We start from the raw sequence: 17837 nt of genomic DNA on the forward strand, positions 1-17837 counted from the left end.
ATAAAACACTAACTGCAAGAAAGAGTCCGATGTCCAATGTCATGGCTTGTCTCTCCTGAACTGATCACGGCACGTAGTTGATGCGATTCAAGAGCGGTGGTGAAGAGGGAAAACATGTTTATATAATACCTCATGTACTAGTGGCTAAAGAATTGTCCCTGACTGCAGAGCCAACAGTGATGGTGTAGGTGGCGGAGTAGAGATGGGCTCAGCTGTACGGCGTAGAGTTTCCGAAGCTCAGACGGAAGAACAACTTCAGTTAAAGGGAAACACATGGAAGCGAAAGTATTCGCATCACAATGTTGGGATCGATCAGCTTTTTAAACTGCAGCTATTCACATGTGAGCGTTGTCCAACTGCAGCCTTGAAGTCTTTTCAAAGCATTTAAGTACAGTGACAAGCTATCCAATGTTTGGACTGTTTTATGCAAAGGATTTTGGTATTTTCATTTTCATCATTTTTCGTTACAGCACTGCCATCGCATACAAGTAGTGTTGTCCTTCTTACATTGCTGCGAGATCTATCGTATTATCTACACGTACTTCGAGTAAATTAGTTCAGGTTGAAACTGTCCTATAGCACTTCGTTCCTTAGACTCTGACAGTTTCCTACCACCTTTTCCTTCTCCTGTTAGTATTTGGGTTACAATACCTATTCTCTCAGTTGAAGTGTAACGCCGAACCGTCTGACGCTTCTCTCGTGTTTGCAGTCTGATAATTATAGTAATGCATGCCTGTAAATAGTCTCATGTACCTGCTAGCTGCACATACATGTACACGTACCTCAATGCTAACATTCGACGCGACATGTAAATGTACATGAACATGTCCAATAGCCAAGTAGTTTCACTGCACTTTGGAAATTTTGTTTTGACACTGTTAAAGTACAGTACTTGTTGCTGTACTGTATCTACTGCTTATTCTGAGCGAAATGAGGTGTTACTTGGCCATATACGTGTCAGTAAAAATGGATATAGGAGCAATTCTAGTTGGGTTGCCATGGTAATAACGACCTTTTCCATTTTGATGTTTTTCACCATGTTCGGACACAATTCGACAATCGAAACCTATGCCATCGTGTTCAGGAGGCGAAAACCATCCAGGAATGATCATAAAATCTATGTTAGCAAACATGTGTCAAGTAAAAGTGAGAAATTTCAAATGGGCCCTAGGACTAATATACGTAGATCGAGTACTGGTACACACCAGCGCATAGAGAAGCTTCAACAGGAACTCTTGTCGTCTTGACTCCTGGCTTCAGAAGTAGGAGCTGAATTTAATGTCTGCAATAAAACTTGATTTTCTCTCTCTCCAAGTGTTGTATGATCTGAAAGAAGAATGTCAGTGCGCAAGTGGTGGGGGATTGTATTATCTGCATTTTGACATACATATCATATATGGGATCCATATATGGTCACGCGGTGCAAACCTCTAACTAAAGACCACCTGCCACTAAAGACCACTTTTCCAGGCACCAAGGGGTGGTCGTTAGTTACAGGTTTTACTGTACGTCTTTTATGATGCTTTCAAAAGTTGAGGCACAATGGCCTCCAACTGAGCAACGCCATACTGCTACTGCTGCGGACCAGAACGTTGCGTCACAGCAACGTTTGTCATCAACTTGCTTCCTGTTCAGTGTTGATGCCGTAGAAATAACTGCACTCCCAGAGACGACAGAAGAATGCTGAAAGTTACCGTAGTTGTGTTTTCAGCTGCGCATAGAGGTTGCTCACCGTTTTGCGCTGCGGGAAATCCTGCAGGTAGCTGACTTCTCATCCTCGGATTTGGTAAAATGATCCCAAACAACAGAACGGGGAGCACGACTGAAAACAGTTTCTGACATGGGAACAGTGCGAACTCGAAACAAAAGAAAATTACGAAGTGGTCAAAGGAAGAGCGAGCAGCCAAAATATGTAAGTACATGTACGAGTACTCATGCTTTGTTCCGATGTTCGTCTACATGTCGTCGCCTCGACTCCAGCCAAGTGCCGGTTTAGATCGTGAACCGCGCGCGCGCGGGTCGTGTACCACCTGGCGCAGCGCTGGTCACAAGCACGCAGCTACACAATCATAATTATTCTACAGGCGGTGTGTGAAACGATCGTGACTGATCGCGATGTTTTTACGGGTTTATCGTACCATACGCACATTCTCAAAGTTCGAATGTTCGTGAGAACTACGAATGTTCGTTCGCTGTGGCCTAACGAACGAATATTCGAATGTTCGGTATATTCGTTTCACCCCTAGTTAGGACTCAGTAGGGAATGTGTGGGGTATCGGCAATACAAATTATGACATCATAAAATGGTTTCGTTGGCTGCGCGCACTGCCAAACGTCTCAATCACCTACATGTGGCGTAACTTCCTGTTGTGGACGTAACTGAGCATATCACCTTGGAGATGAGTTATTTCATTCCCGTCGGCATACCTAAGAGACAGCAAGAGTGAGAAGGGCAGCAATATAGTCATTCATAGCTACACCACCAGAAGCAGCAGCAGCAGCAACAGCAGTAACACAAAACACAGCAGCAGCAGCAACAGCCACAGCAGCAGCAGCAGCAACACTGCCAGCAGCAGCAACCGCAACAGCAGCAACAGCAACAAAAAGCCACGGCAGCAGCATCCTCAGCTCTGTAACTAACGTTTTAAACAAATATCAGCAAGCTTCTCAAGCAAGGCTGAATTGTCTGCCACTGTGACAAGTACTGGTAGAAAACAAGCAGGGTGGAATTTGACTGTGCACCCAATCACTTGATGAAGGCAGGCAACATGCTGATGATGTGCAGGATAGAGGCAGGCAACATACTGATGACTCGGATGTGGAGGATAGAGGCATGCAACAATGATGTCATACTGATGATGTGCAGGATAGAGGCAGGCAACATACTGATGATGCGGAGGATAGAGGCATGCAACAATGATGTCATACTGATGATGTGGAGGATAGAGGCATGCAACAATGATGTCATACTGATGATATGGAGGATAGAGGCATGCAACAATGATGTCATACTGATGATGTGGAGGATAGAGGCAGGCAACAATGATGTCATACTGATGATGTGGAGGATAGAGGCAGGTTGATAATGTTAAGGATAGAGGCAGGCTGATGACGTGGAGGATAGAGGCAGGCAACAAACTGATGATGTGCAGGATAGACGGAGACAGGCAACACACTGACGATATGCATACTCACAAGAACGACGTGTTCAACGACACATATGGAAGTCTGGTCAGCCTGTTATTGGTGAGATTTCTGCAATTATGGACACACCGACACCAAAATACACTCCATGTAGACCAAAAGAGCCAGAGTTTGGTACCATAATTATAATTTTTTTGTCCCTTTTTTTCCTTTATGACGCATTCTTGACTATGCTCGTCTCTACAATGCAGAAAATTGCTTTGATTGGGGTTAGTCTTGGGCCATGATCAATTGGGCGAATCCCGAGAAAGTGCTCCGAGTAAGTGTGGTCGATTGGCCGAATTCTGAGTTAGTGTACATGGAGTGCAATTCAACCACACCGGACCCTACACCAGGAGAGGCTGGAATGGAAATAGACTTTTAACGTTTTTTTGTGTAATTTTGACAGCTTTCACAGGATCTTGGTACGATGTGCAAACTTTTGCGGACTACACCATTGCTTTGGTCGATTGGGCCGGCCTTTCTTGGAGTACACAGTCTGCTCGCGCTCAATCCAGATTCGCCAATCGATGAGACGGTCACACCCTTCGAATATTGCAGCAAAGATAATTATTTTGGTCCCAAACCCATCTGCGCCCGAATAAAACATCGTTTTTCGCCTCAGCTGGTTTCAATATGATTCGTATAACTTACTGTATTTCCTCGATTAATAGACCTGGTCTTTTGTTTTTTGAAGAGGGTTGGACCCCCGGTCTCTTATTTGGGCATGGTCCATTATTTGAGCACGGTCCACTATATTTTCATTGGCACATTGCTGGAAATGGTGGATTTTTAACACGTGATAATAATTATAGAAGTTCTATAATAATGACGTGCTAAAAATCCACCATTTCCAGCGATGTGCCGATGAAAATATAGTGGACCGTGCTCAAATAATGAAAGAAAGCACTAGCCACTACAAAAATTGTAGTTGCGCAACCTGAAATTGCGTCCTTTTTTGATCCACCACGTGCTTTCTTAGTGCGCATGCGCAAAGCGATGAACTCAAATAAGAGACCGGGTCTCTTATTCGCGCATGGTCTACTATTTCTCCGAGAGGCCTCTAGGAGGGTCTACTGTTTGAGCATGGTCTATTATTCGAGCATGGTCCATTAATCGAGGAAACACGGTAATGGCCAGATATCAACTATCAAATTTGTGAGAGGGTCGCAAAATGGCATCATAGAGAAAAAAAGACAAAATTACTTACTGTGCTCATTCCCGAAGGCAGCTGCTCACAGAGAAACAGTGAAGAGTTCAGGTCCAATTTGGAAAAAATAAAAGTTTCATCGCTCCCACTTTCTACGTATCATTGTCTGGAATACAAGGCTATCGAAAAGCTGATGGCCTCTGATATGCAATACTGCTTAGAGAGTGTTCGCCAGAACAGCAATTGATTGACTCGTCTGGGTACTTTTTTCCTTGTCAACGATTCGAAAAGGTACCCCGCAATGATGCGAAACATAGAAAATAACTTAGTATGGTCTTAGGTCCGACCCTGGCTGGACTGGCTGGAATGGGTGCTAAGGCCCCGCAGTCATAATTGTATGGCTTGTCTTAACAAGCTACGGTACATTTGGGGTCCATCCCATCTGGCCACTATCTGGGAACCTCTTCGTCATCCAAACTATGAAGCCTAGTTAAGATGCCCCTGCTGGTGCACACTGGACAAGAATATCACTTGGAAATCACCCAGCCTACCTATGCCCAATGAGAGAGAGAGAGAGAGAGAGAGAGAAACGGCTACAGAGAGAGAGAGAGAGAGGGAGAGAGAGAGAGAAACGGCTACAGAGAGAGGGAGAGAGACTTGAAGAAGATGAAAACAGTGGAATAGGTAGAGAACTAGTGAAGCTGGTCTCACCTGCCCAGAGTTTACAAGCGTGTTTTCACTTACAAGCTGTTGAGATATTGACTTGAGGAAAACGTGTTATCGTCAATGTGCGTCAGGAAATTGCCCGACAAGTCTCTGCATGAAGTTACAGCACATAAAATCGAGACAGGAGGAAAAGCCACTGAATAGAGAGATTCTGCTACACGGCACTACGTACCAAACTCCGTGTCAACTGCAGTGAAATTTGATATGGATTTTTCTAGGGCTGAAACAATTATACCGATAACTCGCCTATTGATCGTTAAGAGTGGAATCGATAATCGTTAGTATTCAAAACGAGTGCTAACGATTGTTTATGCGTGTCTCGCCTATTGATCGTTAAGAGTGGAATCGATAATCGTTAGTATTCAAAACGAGTGCTAACGATTGTTTATGCATGTATATGAGTGACAGTATTCTAGCCCTTGCACTCCATCCGATAGTGGATACGAGTGCAATCATGTACTTTCAAGCACAGTAAAATTGACTTGTGGCTTTGAAAGGGATCGGGAGAGAAGACTGTGTCTTTTCAGTTCATTTGTGGGAAAGGTCAGAGCAGTTGCCGGAGGGTGATGACGAGATTCTTCGCTCTAGAAACAACGTGAAATCCTCTAGTTCATGTCGATAAACCAGCCAGATGTCTACAGATGTCAACAGTGCGGAGCCACAAATTTCTAACGTTGCAAAGTTATCGTGGAATTTCTTCATAAACTTGTGTTCGAGGTACACGGGTAGAGCCGACAAGAATCGATAAAACCAATATATCGATCGTTAATGATATTGGTTGATCGTTAAGAGATATTGAATGATCGTTTCAGCCCTAGATTTTTCGTACGTTCTGCCAGTCTTGCTGTGTGTAGCATGCTCGTAGCATACTCGCTTTTCCTGGATAGTGGTGGTTTTGCACCCCATGCACTGTTACTACTACTGTTGTTGCTAGCGCCTGCGATTACATGTATGTACGCACCTAGTGGACATGTACATTCTGTTTGTTGCCTGTACCTGTGCCATATTTAGAGTTGTCGCGTATTACGTTATTTCTATACCAGGTTTTTTTTGTGATGTTTTGTCCTTTTTTTTCTCTCTCGTAATAGTGCTTCAGGTGTGATTTGTTATCAGTTCGCAGCGCTCCTCATTTATTTACCCATCCTAACCGATGTGCCCACTTCATTCCTGATGATGGTTATTTCATGACCGAAACGTTGAAATAAAATATTTTTCTGGTGAAAAGCAGTGATTTGAGTGTGAGCCAGTGTTGCTCACAACCAATTTTATGATAGCTATAAAGAGAACAAATTCTGCTGTCATCGCCACACTACAACAAAGTCATTAAGGCTTACCAAAATCGATTTTCTAGTCACAATCATCAGTGGAAAGCCGTGACTGAAGAATAACCATGCTAAATCAAGGTGGTGGTGGTGACAGTCAATATTTTCTTCAGACTTTTCCCGTTTGTCTCTTTCCCTCAAACCAGTTAATACTAAATCAATAAATCATTGATTTAGCATGGTTATTCTTCAGTCACGGCTTTCCACTGATGATTGTGACAAGAAAATCGATTTCGGTAATCCTTCATGACTTTGTTGTAGTGTGGCGATGACAGCAGAATTTGTTCTCTTTATAGCTATCATAAAATAATAAGATAAAGAGAATAAATTTCAACGCACCTCAATAAACGGAGCCCCACATACAATACCTCAGAAAAGTGGATCTTCCGACCAGTGTTTTTGTTGACGTCGCAACCAGATAATATAGCTGCTTCGCAGAGATGTCTTACTGCACAAATTACAAACGAGAGAGCTAGGAAGCTCAGGGCCCTACGCTATTCTTTTTTGCCTTGATGACCTAGACAAAAAAAAGCATAGCGATGTTAAAAATTCTTTAAAAAATTCCTCTTTTTTAAGACATAACCTGGGATTCGAACCCGCACTATCGCGCCCTGCATGCATCCCCCGATACACTTCGCATACATACTAATTTTTCCAAGTTGCTTCACATTATGATCTTGCATTTGAAAGCCCTATTTGAATATGCATTGTGGCCAGCCATCTTTGATGGTACGGTACGGTAGGGATAGGTACGGGACAGGTGCGATCGAAGGTAATACGACACCGTCTCCCAAACCGTACCATCAAACACAGCTGGCCACATACAGCTGCCCGCAATATTCAAATAGGGCTTTCAAACGCAAGATCATAACGTGAAGCAACTTGGAAGAATGGGTATGAATGCGAAGTGTATGGGGGAATGCATGTAGGGCAATAGTGTGGGTTCGAATCCCAGGATATGCCTGAAAAAAAAACAGGAGAATTGAAACATTTATAACATCCCTATGATTTTTTTGCAGTCAGATACGGGATAGCGCCAGGCGTGACACAAACAAACAAACACACAAACAAATAGCGAGGAACGCATTGCGTCCCTGCGTGAAGCTCTTGCTACCTGCAATCTGCAGTACGATCCACATCCCACTGACCCTCAGCCAGTAACCTCATTCTGGAACTTCTGGAGAGACCATATACTGAAACTAGCCGTGCACCACTGCCAAGTGACCAGAAGCAAGTCCCGCAAAAATTCTACGCCCACTCGTCCCTGGATGACGAAGGATCTCCTCAGCCAGATCAAAACAAAGCACAAACAGTTCCGCACCTACAAGGCGACCCAACTAGACTCAGATTGGAAACTGTACACAGCCCAGCGTAACCGAGTAACCGCTCTTTTGCGACAGGCTAAGTCCGACTTTGTCCAGCAAACAACGTCAACGGGTACAAACCTCCACCGTCTACTGAAGCACCTGAAAAAACCGCCTAAGCAAACAATTCCCACACTATCGACAGCCAACTCCACTGCAGCCACGGCTATGGAGAAAGCAACAGCTCTCAACAAGTTCTTTATCTCCCAAAGCCAACAGTCCATCGACAAGACCACCTGTACTACACCAGACATCAACACTACCCCTGACATCAGTCATACTCTAAATACAATCGCAGCAACAGTGGAAGAGGTCGAGAAGCTTCTATGCAGTCTAGACACTGGCAAGAGCCCAGGCTTTGACAACATCCCAACTCGGCTCCTGAAAGAAACTGCAAAGGAAATCTCCCCATCTCTCACTAGTCTCTACAATCTGTCCTTCAGAACCGGAGAAATACCACAGGATTGGAAAGACGCAACTATTACACCCATCCCCAAGTCGGGCAACCCCTCCCATCCTACCAACTACCGACCCATCTCCCTGCTCAGTATAATATCAAAAACACAAGAAAAAATAGTCCACTCTCGTCTGTACAATCACATAGCACCGCACTTACCCTCCAACCAATCCGGCTTCAGGAAACAAGACGGGATCGAACTGCAACTCGCACGGATCGTCCACCAGATATCCACAGCTAGGGATGCGGGGAAGCATGTTGTAACGTGTTTCTTCGATCTCAGTAAAGCCTTTGATCATGTATGGCATCAAGGCTAGCTGAAAAAGCTGAGCCACTATGGTGTCGACGGCAAGGCTCACAATTGGCTTGAAGCCTACTTGACAGGACGCAGACAGCGGGTGCAGGTTGAAGGCACAACATCCGCCTTCATACCAATACCAGCAGGAGTGCCCCAGGGCTCGGTCCTGGGACCACTTCTGTTCCTGCCCACTGCCTGTGAAAATGCTACAACCTCGTGTAGCCAGTTCGCGGACGACACCGCACTGATTGCCATTGCAGGCAGCTACATTGAGTGTGAGGCTGCGCTACAAAGAAGCGTCGATGCCGCAGCAGAATGGCTAGAGCACTGGCACCTGCTAGTCAATAAAACGAAAACCGTCATCCTCCCGTTCTACCATGCTAACCGACCCCCACCACAACTACCCGAAATAAAACTTGGCCAAACCCTATTAGAAACAGTAACACAACATCGTCACCTCGGCATCATCTTTCAGCACGACCTAAGATGGTCAGCCCACCTTGACTTTGTGCTGAAGAAAGCCGTAAAAAAAAAAAAAAAAAAAATTCACGGTTCGCGTGAGACTCGGCCAAAGGCCCAGTTTTCCGCATCCGCAGGAACGCCACCACCCTCTTGGATCAAGGCGCAGATGCAGCTCCTAAACGGTGGGAGGTGAGTAGATCAGACCCACCACAAAGTGGTCAAAGACCGAAATCCCATTCACTGCATCCATGTTTCCCTCGTGCCAGGCCACGAGTTCCCAATTAACTGTGGGTCGCAGCACGGCTGGAAAAAATCCTTCCGCTTCCAAGCAGGACTTGAACCTGGTACCCTCTGTTTCTCAATCATGGTCTTAGACCATCCCACTATGCCTGCCTGCCGTAAAATCTTTTAATATTCTCTTTAGGCTCAAATCAACTCTACACACTAAATCACTCTCTCTCTCATTTACAAAACGTATATCCTGCCTATAATTGAATATGCATGCATTGCTGTCACCCCGCTCTCAATCGCAGCTCTTGACCGTCTTGAGCGAATCCAGCGCAAGGCGGCCAGAATCTGCCTCCGTCTCCCCCTTTACACTCCTCTGGATCATTCAACACTGCTCCATCGGCTCAAATGGCCGACAATGTTCTCTCGCCGCAAAGTGAAGCTCACCCTTCTTGCTCACTCCATAAAATACCAATATGCCCCACAACACATACGCTTGCTCAACACCCCCGCTCAAGTTACGGCCCAGTACAGCCTTCGACACGCACGCACTTGGCACCTCCCACCCTCCAGAACCGATCGCTGTAAAGACTCCCCACTGTACAAGTCCCTAGAATACTTTAATGCCCTCCCTGCTAGCATTCGTGACATCTCCTCCCGACCTGCTTTCAAACAAGAAATCTGCTCACTGCTGATTAACTCAATCTGCTCCTGCAGCGCTCACCCTCTCCCATACTTGTAAAGTTCAAAGTGATGTAAATCACTTTCCAACTGTTTAACCCACAATCTCACCTTCTCATCAATTTATCTCTTATTGGCGATGGTGCCATCGTGAGAATAAAGAAAAAAATACCAAATTAAAGCTGTGTGGACCCTGGCTAGCGCCAGACGTTACTGAAGTAACGTCTTCTGCATAGCTATGGGAATAAATTTTATTCTTCGTTTAGAAAACCCAAGCGCTTTCAGAGCCCTCCGAAGAGAGTCCGGGATGAAACCATGCACACCTACCTCGACCGAAAAAGAAACGACCTGCCACCCGGCGTTTGCTCAGCATTGATCGGCCAGATCCACACACCGCCTGTCCTTCCGCGAGTTACTGACACTGAATCTGTCCTCAGCACAAACTGTCAACTCCATCCAGAATACAATCCTACGACTCGTAGAGTACAGAACTATATCTGGTCTTAGGGTGGCAAGTGCAACACAGATAGGGAAAGAAATCATTGCACTAACTGAGTCAACAAGATGTTTCCAGTCTGAGGCCGCTGACAGGAGATCAGTCGTAACCAACTTTCGTCTGGGCTGAACGTGAACTGGCTTCTCTCCCGCCTTGCAAAACGAGATGAAGTGAAGCTCATTTGAATTTTCGGTTTGTAGGGTGTTTGCAGCAGTGCGGTTTCGAATCTCCTCACGCATGTCCCTGACGATGACCCCGAGTACGTTGTCATGCCTCCAGTTGTAGCGTCCCTGGTCCAGCGCTACGCGACAAGCGCCAAGCACGTGGCGCCTAGTACAGGCCCAGGCACGGCACAAACTACAGTACGGATCCACTCCGGTGTTTCCCCAACGGCGTAGGTTTGTCGGAGAAGGTAGCACGTCGAGGGTTGATGCGAGAAGAAATTTCAAATCCTTACCAGTACCACCGTACAAAAGGGATCTCCACGAGAGGTCCTGCCACATCACCGATGTCCACTCCAACCACTTGCCTTGCACCTGAAGAGTCTTCAGCCTCAAAATCTGCTCCTGCGCGTTGATCTCCTCAAATGTTTGAAGGAGATCCTTCCTCGGGGGTTTGGAATGCTGCTTCGGAGCACGAGCACCCAACCCTGCACGATGACTTGAAGATGACGGTGGACGGAGAGTCCCTGAACCTACTGATGCCTCTGCACACTCCAGCTCTATTGTCGCCGCATATCGCTTTGTCAGCTTCGCATCCTTACTCCAACGCAGAGTGTACAGCGCCCTCATGCGCGCGTCCCCACTCGACCGAAGAATGTGCCATTTGATGGACTTGCACTTTTTCCACACTGTAGGGAGGTAGTGGAGGCATAAGCCAAAGCGTTTGCGACTGCCAATAAAAAGAATGGCAGAGTTTGCGCATCGAAGTAGGCCTGACCATTTCTTCAGAAATGGTAAACTCATAAAAGTGCAATTCACGTACAAACCTTGTACCAGCCATCTACAAGCTTTGCTGCACTGCTTTTGCATTTTTGCGGCGCCTACATACATTGGGTCCACGAGAGAAAGTCCTCCGTGCCTGCAATGAGTTTTTGTTTGGAGAGAGAGAGAGAGAGAGAGAGAGAGAGAGAGAGAGAGAGAGAGAGACCGAGCCAGACCGAGACAGACAGAGACAGAGAGAGATACAGAGAGAGAGATACAGAGAGAGAGAGAGAGAGAGAGAGAGAGAGAGAGAGAGAGAGAGAGAGAGAGAGAGAGAGAGAGAGAGAGAGGGAGAGACGGGAAGGGGAAGAAGCTGGGCTGCATCTTCTCTCTCTCCCTCTTTCTCTCTCTCTTTCTCTCTCTCTCTCTCCTCGAGTGGAGGGCCCTTGCTTGAGCATTGAACCTGAGTTCTTCATCCACCATTCCCTGTTCGCAAGGCTGGGTAGGGTTGTGAGCAGGCTTTCATTTAATCTTTTCTTATTATTTCTATTATTTCATCTTTTCATCTCATTACAAAAATTCTGCACATTTTTTCCATCTGCGCATTAAATCTAAACTGACAACCTGCTTGTTAAATCATTCAGCTGCTTTCATGCATTAAAACCCTGCTGTAGAGGTCTCAGTTCTCACATGTTAGACTTACCTGTCTTTATAAATGTAACTTACTCTCTCCCTCTCTCTCCCTCTCCCTCTTCCTCTCTCTCTCTCTCTCTCTCTCTCTCTCTCTCTCTCTCTCTCTCTCTCTCTCTCTCTCTCTCTCTCTCTCTCTCTCTCTCTCTCTCTCTCTCTCTCTCTCTCTCTCTCTCTCTCTCTCTCTCTCTCTCTCTCTCTCTCTCTCTCTCTCTCTCTCTCTCTCTCTCTCTCTCTCTCTCTCTCTCTCTCTCTCTCTCTCTCTCTCTCTCTCTCTCTCTCTCTCTCTCTCTCTCTCTCTCTCTCTCTCTCTCTCTCTCTCTCTCTCTCTCTCTCTCTCTCTCTCTCTCTCTCTCTCTCTCTCTCTCTCTCTGTCTCTGTCTCTGTCTCTGTCTCTGTCTCTGTCTCTGTCTCTGTCTCTGTCTCTGTCTCTGTCTCTGTCTCTGTCTCTGTCTCTGTCTCTGTCTCTGTCTCTGTCTCTGTCTCTGTCTCTGTCTCTGTCTCTGTCTCTGTCTCTGTCTCTGTCTCTGTCTCTGTCTCTGTCTCTGTCTCTCTCTCTCTCTCTCTTTGTCTCTCTGTCTCTCTATTGTGTGGAATGCTCTGCCCTATATGGGTCACTATTGAGCACTCTCGGAGCAGTGGAGCACGCTACTTGATCTACTAGTACAAGAACATAAACAAAGCTGTATGTATGAGTTTCCAGAGAAGATCTGCAGTGCTGGGCTTGCAGATGCTTGTATACTTACATGACCACAAGGTTCGGCAAGGCAGAGAAAGTGTTTGACGATAACACGGCTAGATTGTTGTTGTTAAGGTGCCTGGATGCAGACAGCAGAATGGAGAAGTGTGAGCATGCGTGACGGACTACACATTGGATGTGACAGTGGCAGTAAACACACACACACACACACACGCACACACACACACACACACACACACACACACACACACACACACACACATCAGGTGAAATTACTGGTCAGTCGGCGACACGCATTTTTCACAAAAATTTGCGTTTCACCTGCTGGGAGAGTATGGGCATGCTTTGGAGCCATCTTCTGTTGAAGTAGTGGCAGGGATCTGCCCTGCAACTGCTACAACAAAAAATGATTCGATCTGAGAAAGGGTGAGACCGCGAATCTCGGTTGAATATTGAGTATTTCAAGCCTTTTCACGACAAAGATGGAGTTCTTTTTGGAGATGGACGTCGCGGCAAAGGACATGGTGTCCGACTTCTGGCGTCTGGTGAAGCCAGGGATCATTTGTCCAGTCAGGTCAGCTGCCTAACCGTCGGTAAGCTTGTGTTTGGATCCCGTTCTGCTCGATGTGGTAGATCACAAACAATTTGATATCGCACAAATTGATCTCAGCATCGTGCGTACGGTATTTTATATTCAGAAAATCCCAAAGTGTCTCTGTGTGGCCGTCCTATGCCACGAGAAACTCCAATCAGGCTCCTATGTCCTCTGCCTTCATGATTGAATGTCCACTTCGTTTGAACAACGAACACATCAATCGAGGAGGGCTTTGCAATGAAAAATACATCTATACTGGAGCGGAAAAAAGAAAGAAAAAAGACGTGCTCAGGATGAGACTCGAGTACACGCATACTCTCCCAGCAGATGAAACGCAATGTTTTGTGAAAAATGCGTGTCGCCGACTGACCAGTAATTTCGCCTGACGATTCAATCATGAAGGCAGAGGACATAGGAGCCTGATTGGAGTTTCTCATGGCATAGGACGGCCACACAGAGACACTTTAGAATTTTCTGAATATAAAATACCGTACGCATGATGCTGAGATCAATTTGTGCGATATTAAATTGTTTGTGATCTACCCCATCGAGCAGAACGGGATCCAAACACAAGCTTACCGACGGTTAGGCAGCTGACCTGACTGGACAAATGATCCCTGGCTTCACCAGATGCCAGAAGTCGGACACCATGTCCTTTGCCGCGACGTCCATCTCCAAAAAAAAAGAACTCCGTCTTCGTCGTGAAAAGGCTTGAAATACTCAATATTCAACCGAGATTCGTGGTCTCATCCTTTCTCAGATCGAATCATTTTTCGTTGTAGCAGTTGCAGGGCAGATCCCCGCCACTACTTCAACAGGGGATGGCTCCTGGAACAAGCCATATCGAGGTTGCAAGCCACCCCTCTCAGCACTTTTTTTGAAGAAATTCGAAATTTCAATGGTGGAAGATATACTATGAAGAGAATTTCAAAAAGTATGTTTCGCGGAGCGATCGCTCAACCTACGTCATTCAAACTTTGCAGGATGGTTCAGACGTACATGCTAGGCATGGAACCACAGGGGTTTATGTCATAGCTGACACACAGAGTCACACACACAGCAGATCCGTGTGCACAGATACAGAACATCTAGATAAGCTACAGGGCAGTTAGCTTTTTTCAAGCTCCGTAGTTTTTCGTAGGTTTTGTAGGAGCCAGCCGGCAGCAGGCCGGTCTGGAGCAGGGTAGGGACTGGATAGTTTAAAATTAGGTAGTAGATAGTTAGAGCGTTCCAAAATGCCCACATCCGGTGAAAATCGCAGTTGGAATTCGGTCTCTCCGAAAGTTCTAAAGAGGAACACGGGTACTTTCCACGTTCCACTGCACGCGAAAACCCTCGAAGTTGCTGAGGCCCTGATTGAACATGGCTACACCGACCTGATATCCGTGCAGCTGACTAGTAACTTGAGCTGCAAGGCCACGTTTCATTCCCGAGACACTCTGACACGAATTTGCCGAAACGGTTTCCATCTCATGTCAGTGGAAGTGCGCGTCACTCAACTGGTGCCTGATTCCGTGGAAATCCAAATCCACGATGTGCCCATCTGGGTCCAAGACGACGTTATTATCGAAAGCCTGGGTGTCTTTGGATCGGCCGTTGGGCCTCTTCGCCATGGATTTGTCAAGACGAAGTCAGGGCTCGCCATTGCCACTGGTGTCCGCTTCGCCACATTCTCTCTTCGCCCCAACATGCAGATTCTGTCGTATGTGAAAACATCTACGAACAACTTGTTTCGTGTACGCTACGAAGGCCAGCCTGCAACCTGTCGTAAATGCTCCCAACCGGGACACATCGCCGCAGATTGCAAACTCGCCACAGGAACGACATACGCCAAGCGAACCACGCACACCAGAACAAGCGCAACTGCAACTGTCGGAGTGCAACCTGTGAACTATTACTTACCTTACAGACCGGAGTCCAAAACACGAGTCGCCAGACTCGGCACGCTCCAGCAGCAGCACTGCCAGCAGGCCCAGCACCAGCCCAAGTACTCTCTCGAGTATTGGATGTAGTACGAGTGCAACTCCTGTGGGGTCAAATGTTGGAGAACCCGCAGTCAGCACTGAAGTGTTCGAAACGGATTTGAATTTGAAAACTACGAAAGTCGATGAGGGGCCTACTGAGGTTACTTCAGCGTTGAAAAACCTGACAGATACTGTTTGACTGAGCCAGACATGTCGTCCGCACAGGGATCGCTGTCAAGCATGACAGCACACCCCAGAACTCCCCTCGCGGACGTCGAAGTAGACATTGCAGAGCGAGATCCAGAACGGACAGAGCGACTCCTATCAGAAGTGGCATCAAACATCGACACCGAAGCGATCCACACTTGGTTCACGCCTGAACGTCGAGGCAGGAATGCCAGCACTGAGTCCTCACCAGAGTTGGCAACTGGGGTGAAGAAGAAGGATTCCCGGAAACCAACAAATCTAGCTCCAGGCTCACGGTTTAGTCCGCTTGCCAGAGTCTAATCGTGACTTGAAAAAAAAAATGCAGAACTATAACTATAATGTAACACCCACAGCACCACCTGTAACATGTTGCACATGTTCCGTTTGGCGTAGTAATATTTCCACTCTTGATTGTAGCTATGAATGTGACTCTACTTCATGACATGTATGCATACGTCATTCGTACACACTCACAGGCACACACGCATGCGTATCCTTTTCGTTGGCTCGCTCTGTTATGATGCTGGTTTTTCCTTTTGCTTTGAGAGAATGTTTTGACTTGAGAGTTGCAGTTTTGATCTCAACGTCTTGTCATGGTTGGAACTGGTGCCTGGCTGGGGGCTGGGGAGTTTATGCTCCTGTGAGTGTAATTGTAACCTCAGGCCAAGGTTACACGTGGTGGCAGCAAATTCGAATTCCACGTCTTGTGAGAGCACGCGTACCAAATTATTTGTGGAAGACTGATCGTGTAGAGAATACTAGAGATGGCTCAGCAAGGTGGCGCTCCTCCGCCCCCTCCACCACCACCACCGGGCCCAGCGCAACAACTAGCACGTCCACAACAGCAGATGCGGGCATGGGCCACGCCAGAGAAATTCTCTGGCGAGCGCAATGCCGACTGGACATCATGGATTGGCCATTTTCGCCTCGTCGCGAATGCAAACAACTGGACACCGGCAGACCAAAGCAGGTACATTGGGTTGTACCTCACCGGCCACGCACTGTCATACTTCCAAAGTTTGGAAGCCCATACGAGGACAGGCCCATTCGACCAGCTGCTGCAGGCGTTTGAACAGCGATTCGGCGACGCAAACTTCATCCCCACGTTCAGAGCAGAGCTGCAGTCACGCCGGCAAATTCGTGGCGAGTCCCTGTCGGATTTTGCGGAAGTCGTCCGCAGGCTCAGTAGACGGGCGTACCCCACGGTGGCTGGAGCAGTGCAGGATACCCTGGCGCGCGACACCTTTGTAGCCGGCCTTGACAGCAGGGACCTGCGCCTGCATGTTCGTGGCACGGACCCACCAACATTGGATGATGCACTCCGACGGGCTATGCATTTTCAGTGCATCCTGGAGGCAGACCAGCAGCAGCAGGCAGCTAGCCCAGTTATATGTGCGGTGCAATCTCAACCCAGTGACCCTACACTCAACGCCCTGCTGTCGAGGATGGCAGCCCTGGAGGACAAGATCTCCAGGCTCACGCTGGAGAGGCCAACTAATCTGCATCGGAGTGGAGATGGTGACACCAAGCGGTGCTATGTGTGCGACAGCACAATGCATTTCGCACCTGACTGTCCGCACCACAGATACACACCGGCTAACCGTGGTGGTCACCGGGGTCGTGGACGCGGTCGGGGAAACTAAGCGTCGCTGACAACCAGGGTCCGCCGTCAGCAACCTCCCCAATGGACCCATGTACTTGGTCCGCGTCAGCGATATTGTCGCTTATCTTTCAGCTTTGTTTATATGTCGCCAAAGCTCACTCGGCAGCCCATTTCATCCCAATTCTTGGTTAGTAAGTTAGTTTACTAGTACCTGAAAGGTCTAGCTACAGTTCGAGTGGATTTCGAGAGCGACGGGTGGGTGATTCTGATTGATACAGCGCCGCATCAAAATAGATTATCTTGTTACGCTGTGCAGGCAAGAGCAGCGCAAGCCACAAGAAAGTAATCGGCTACTCGGAATCAGCTCTATTTTGCTGAACGGCCGAGATCGCTCACCTCAGGGATCGCTCGTCAAGCTGAGATCTCAGCTCCCTTACCTCCAACTCAACGCTCGGAGTATCCAGCGCATCGTGGAGATTTGCAAGTACTGTACGCGTCGTCGTCGTCGTTCAAAATAAAATCTTGCAAAGAACGGCGTCTGATTTGAACCACACAGGCTGTCGTACTGCCCACGCGAAGTCCTATAGAGAAGGCGACCATCACGATCGACTTCTGTTTAGATAATAGCCAGGCAGCGGAGAGGTAGAGAGATGAGCTTGCAAAAGCAAGATAGTCGATCCCGAGCAAAAATATTTGTCGCCAGCGTCGAGAGCAGCGACGAGGAGGACCGAAAAAAGTAGGAACCCTTCCTTGGACAATAAATTCCTTACAGCTAGTTGTCATTCTAT

General features: G+C 47.2%; 1 protein-coding gene across 1 annotated transcript in view; it reads right to left on the reverse strand.

The window, feature by feature from the left end:
* LOC135824297 (TLR4 interactor with leucine rich repeats-like) overlaps positions 1 to 17837 on the reverse strand; it is a 46856-nt gene that overhangs the window by 10246 nt on the left and 18773 nt on the right. The window contains exons 5-8 of the mRNA XM_065337030.1: positions 12727 to 12798; positions 5078 to 5149; positions 3196 to 3255; positions 2350 to 2427 (exon numbers count right to left, since the gene is read on the reverse strand). Of these exons, the coding sequence (XP_065193102.1) occupies positions 2350 to 2427; positions 3196 to 3255; positions 5078 to 5149; positions 12727 to 12798 (282 nt within the window). The remainder of the gene's footprint in view (positions 1 to 2349; positions 2428 to 3195; positions 3256 to 5077; positions 5150 to 12726; positions 12799 to 17837) is intronic.

Source organism: Sycon ciliatum, chromosome 9 (genome assembly GCF_964019385.1).
Source record: "Sycon ciliatum chromosome 9, ocSycCili1.1, whole genome shotgun sequence".
In the NCBI taxonomy this organism is placed as follows: Eukaryota; Metazoa; Porifera; class Calcarea; order Leucosolenida; family Sycettidae; genus Sycon; species Sycon ciliatum.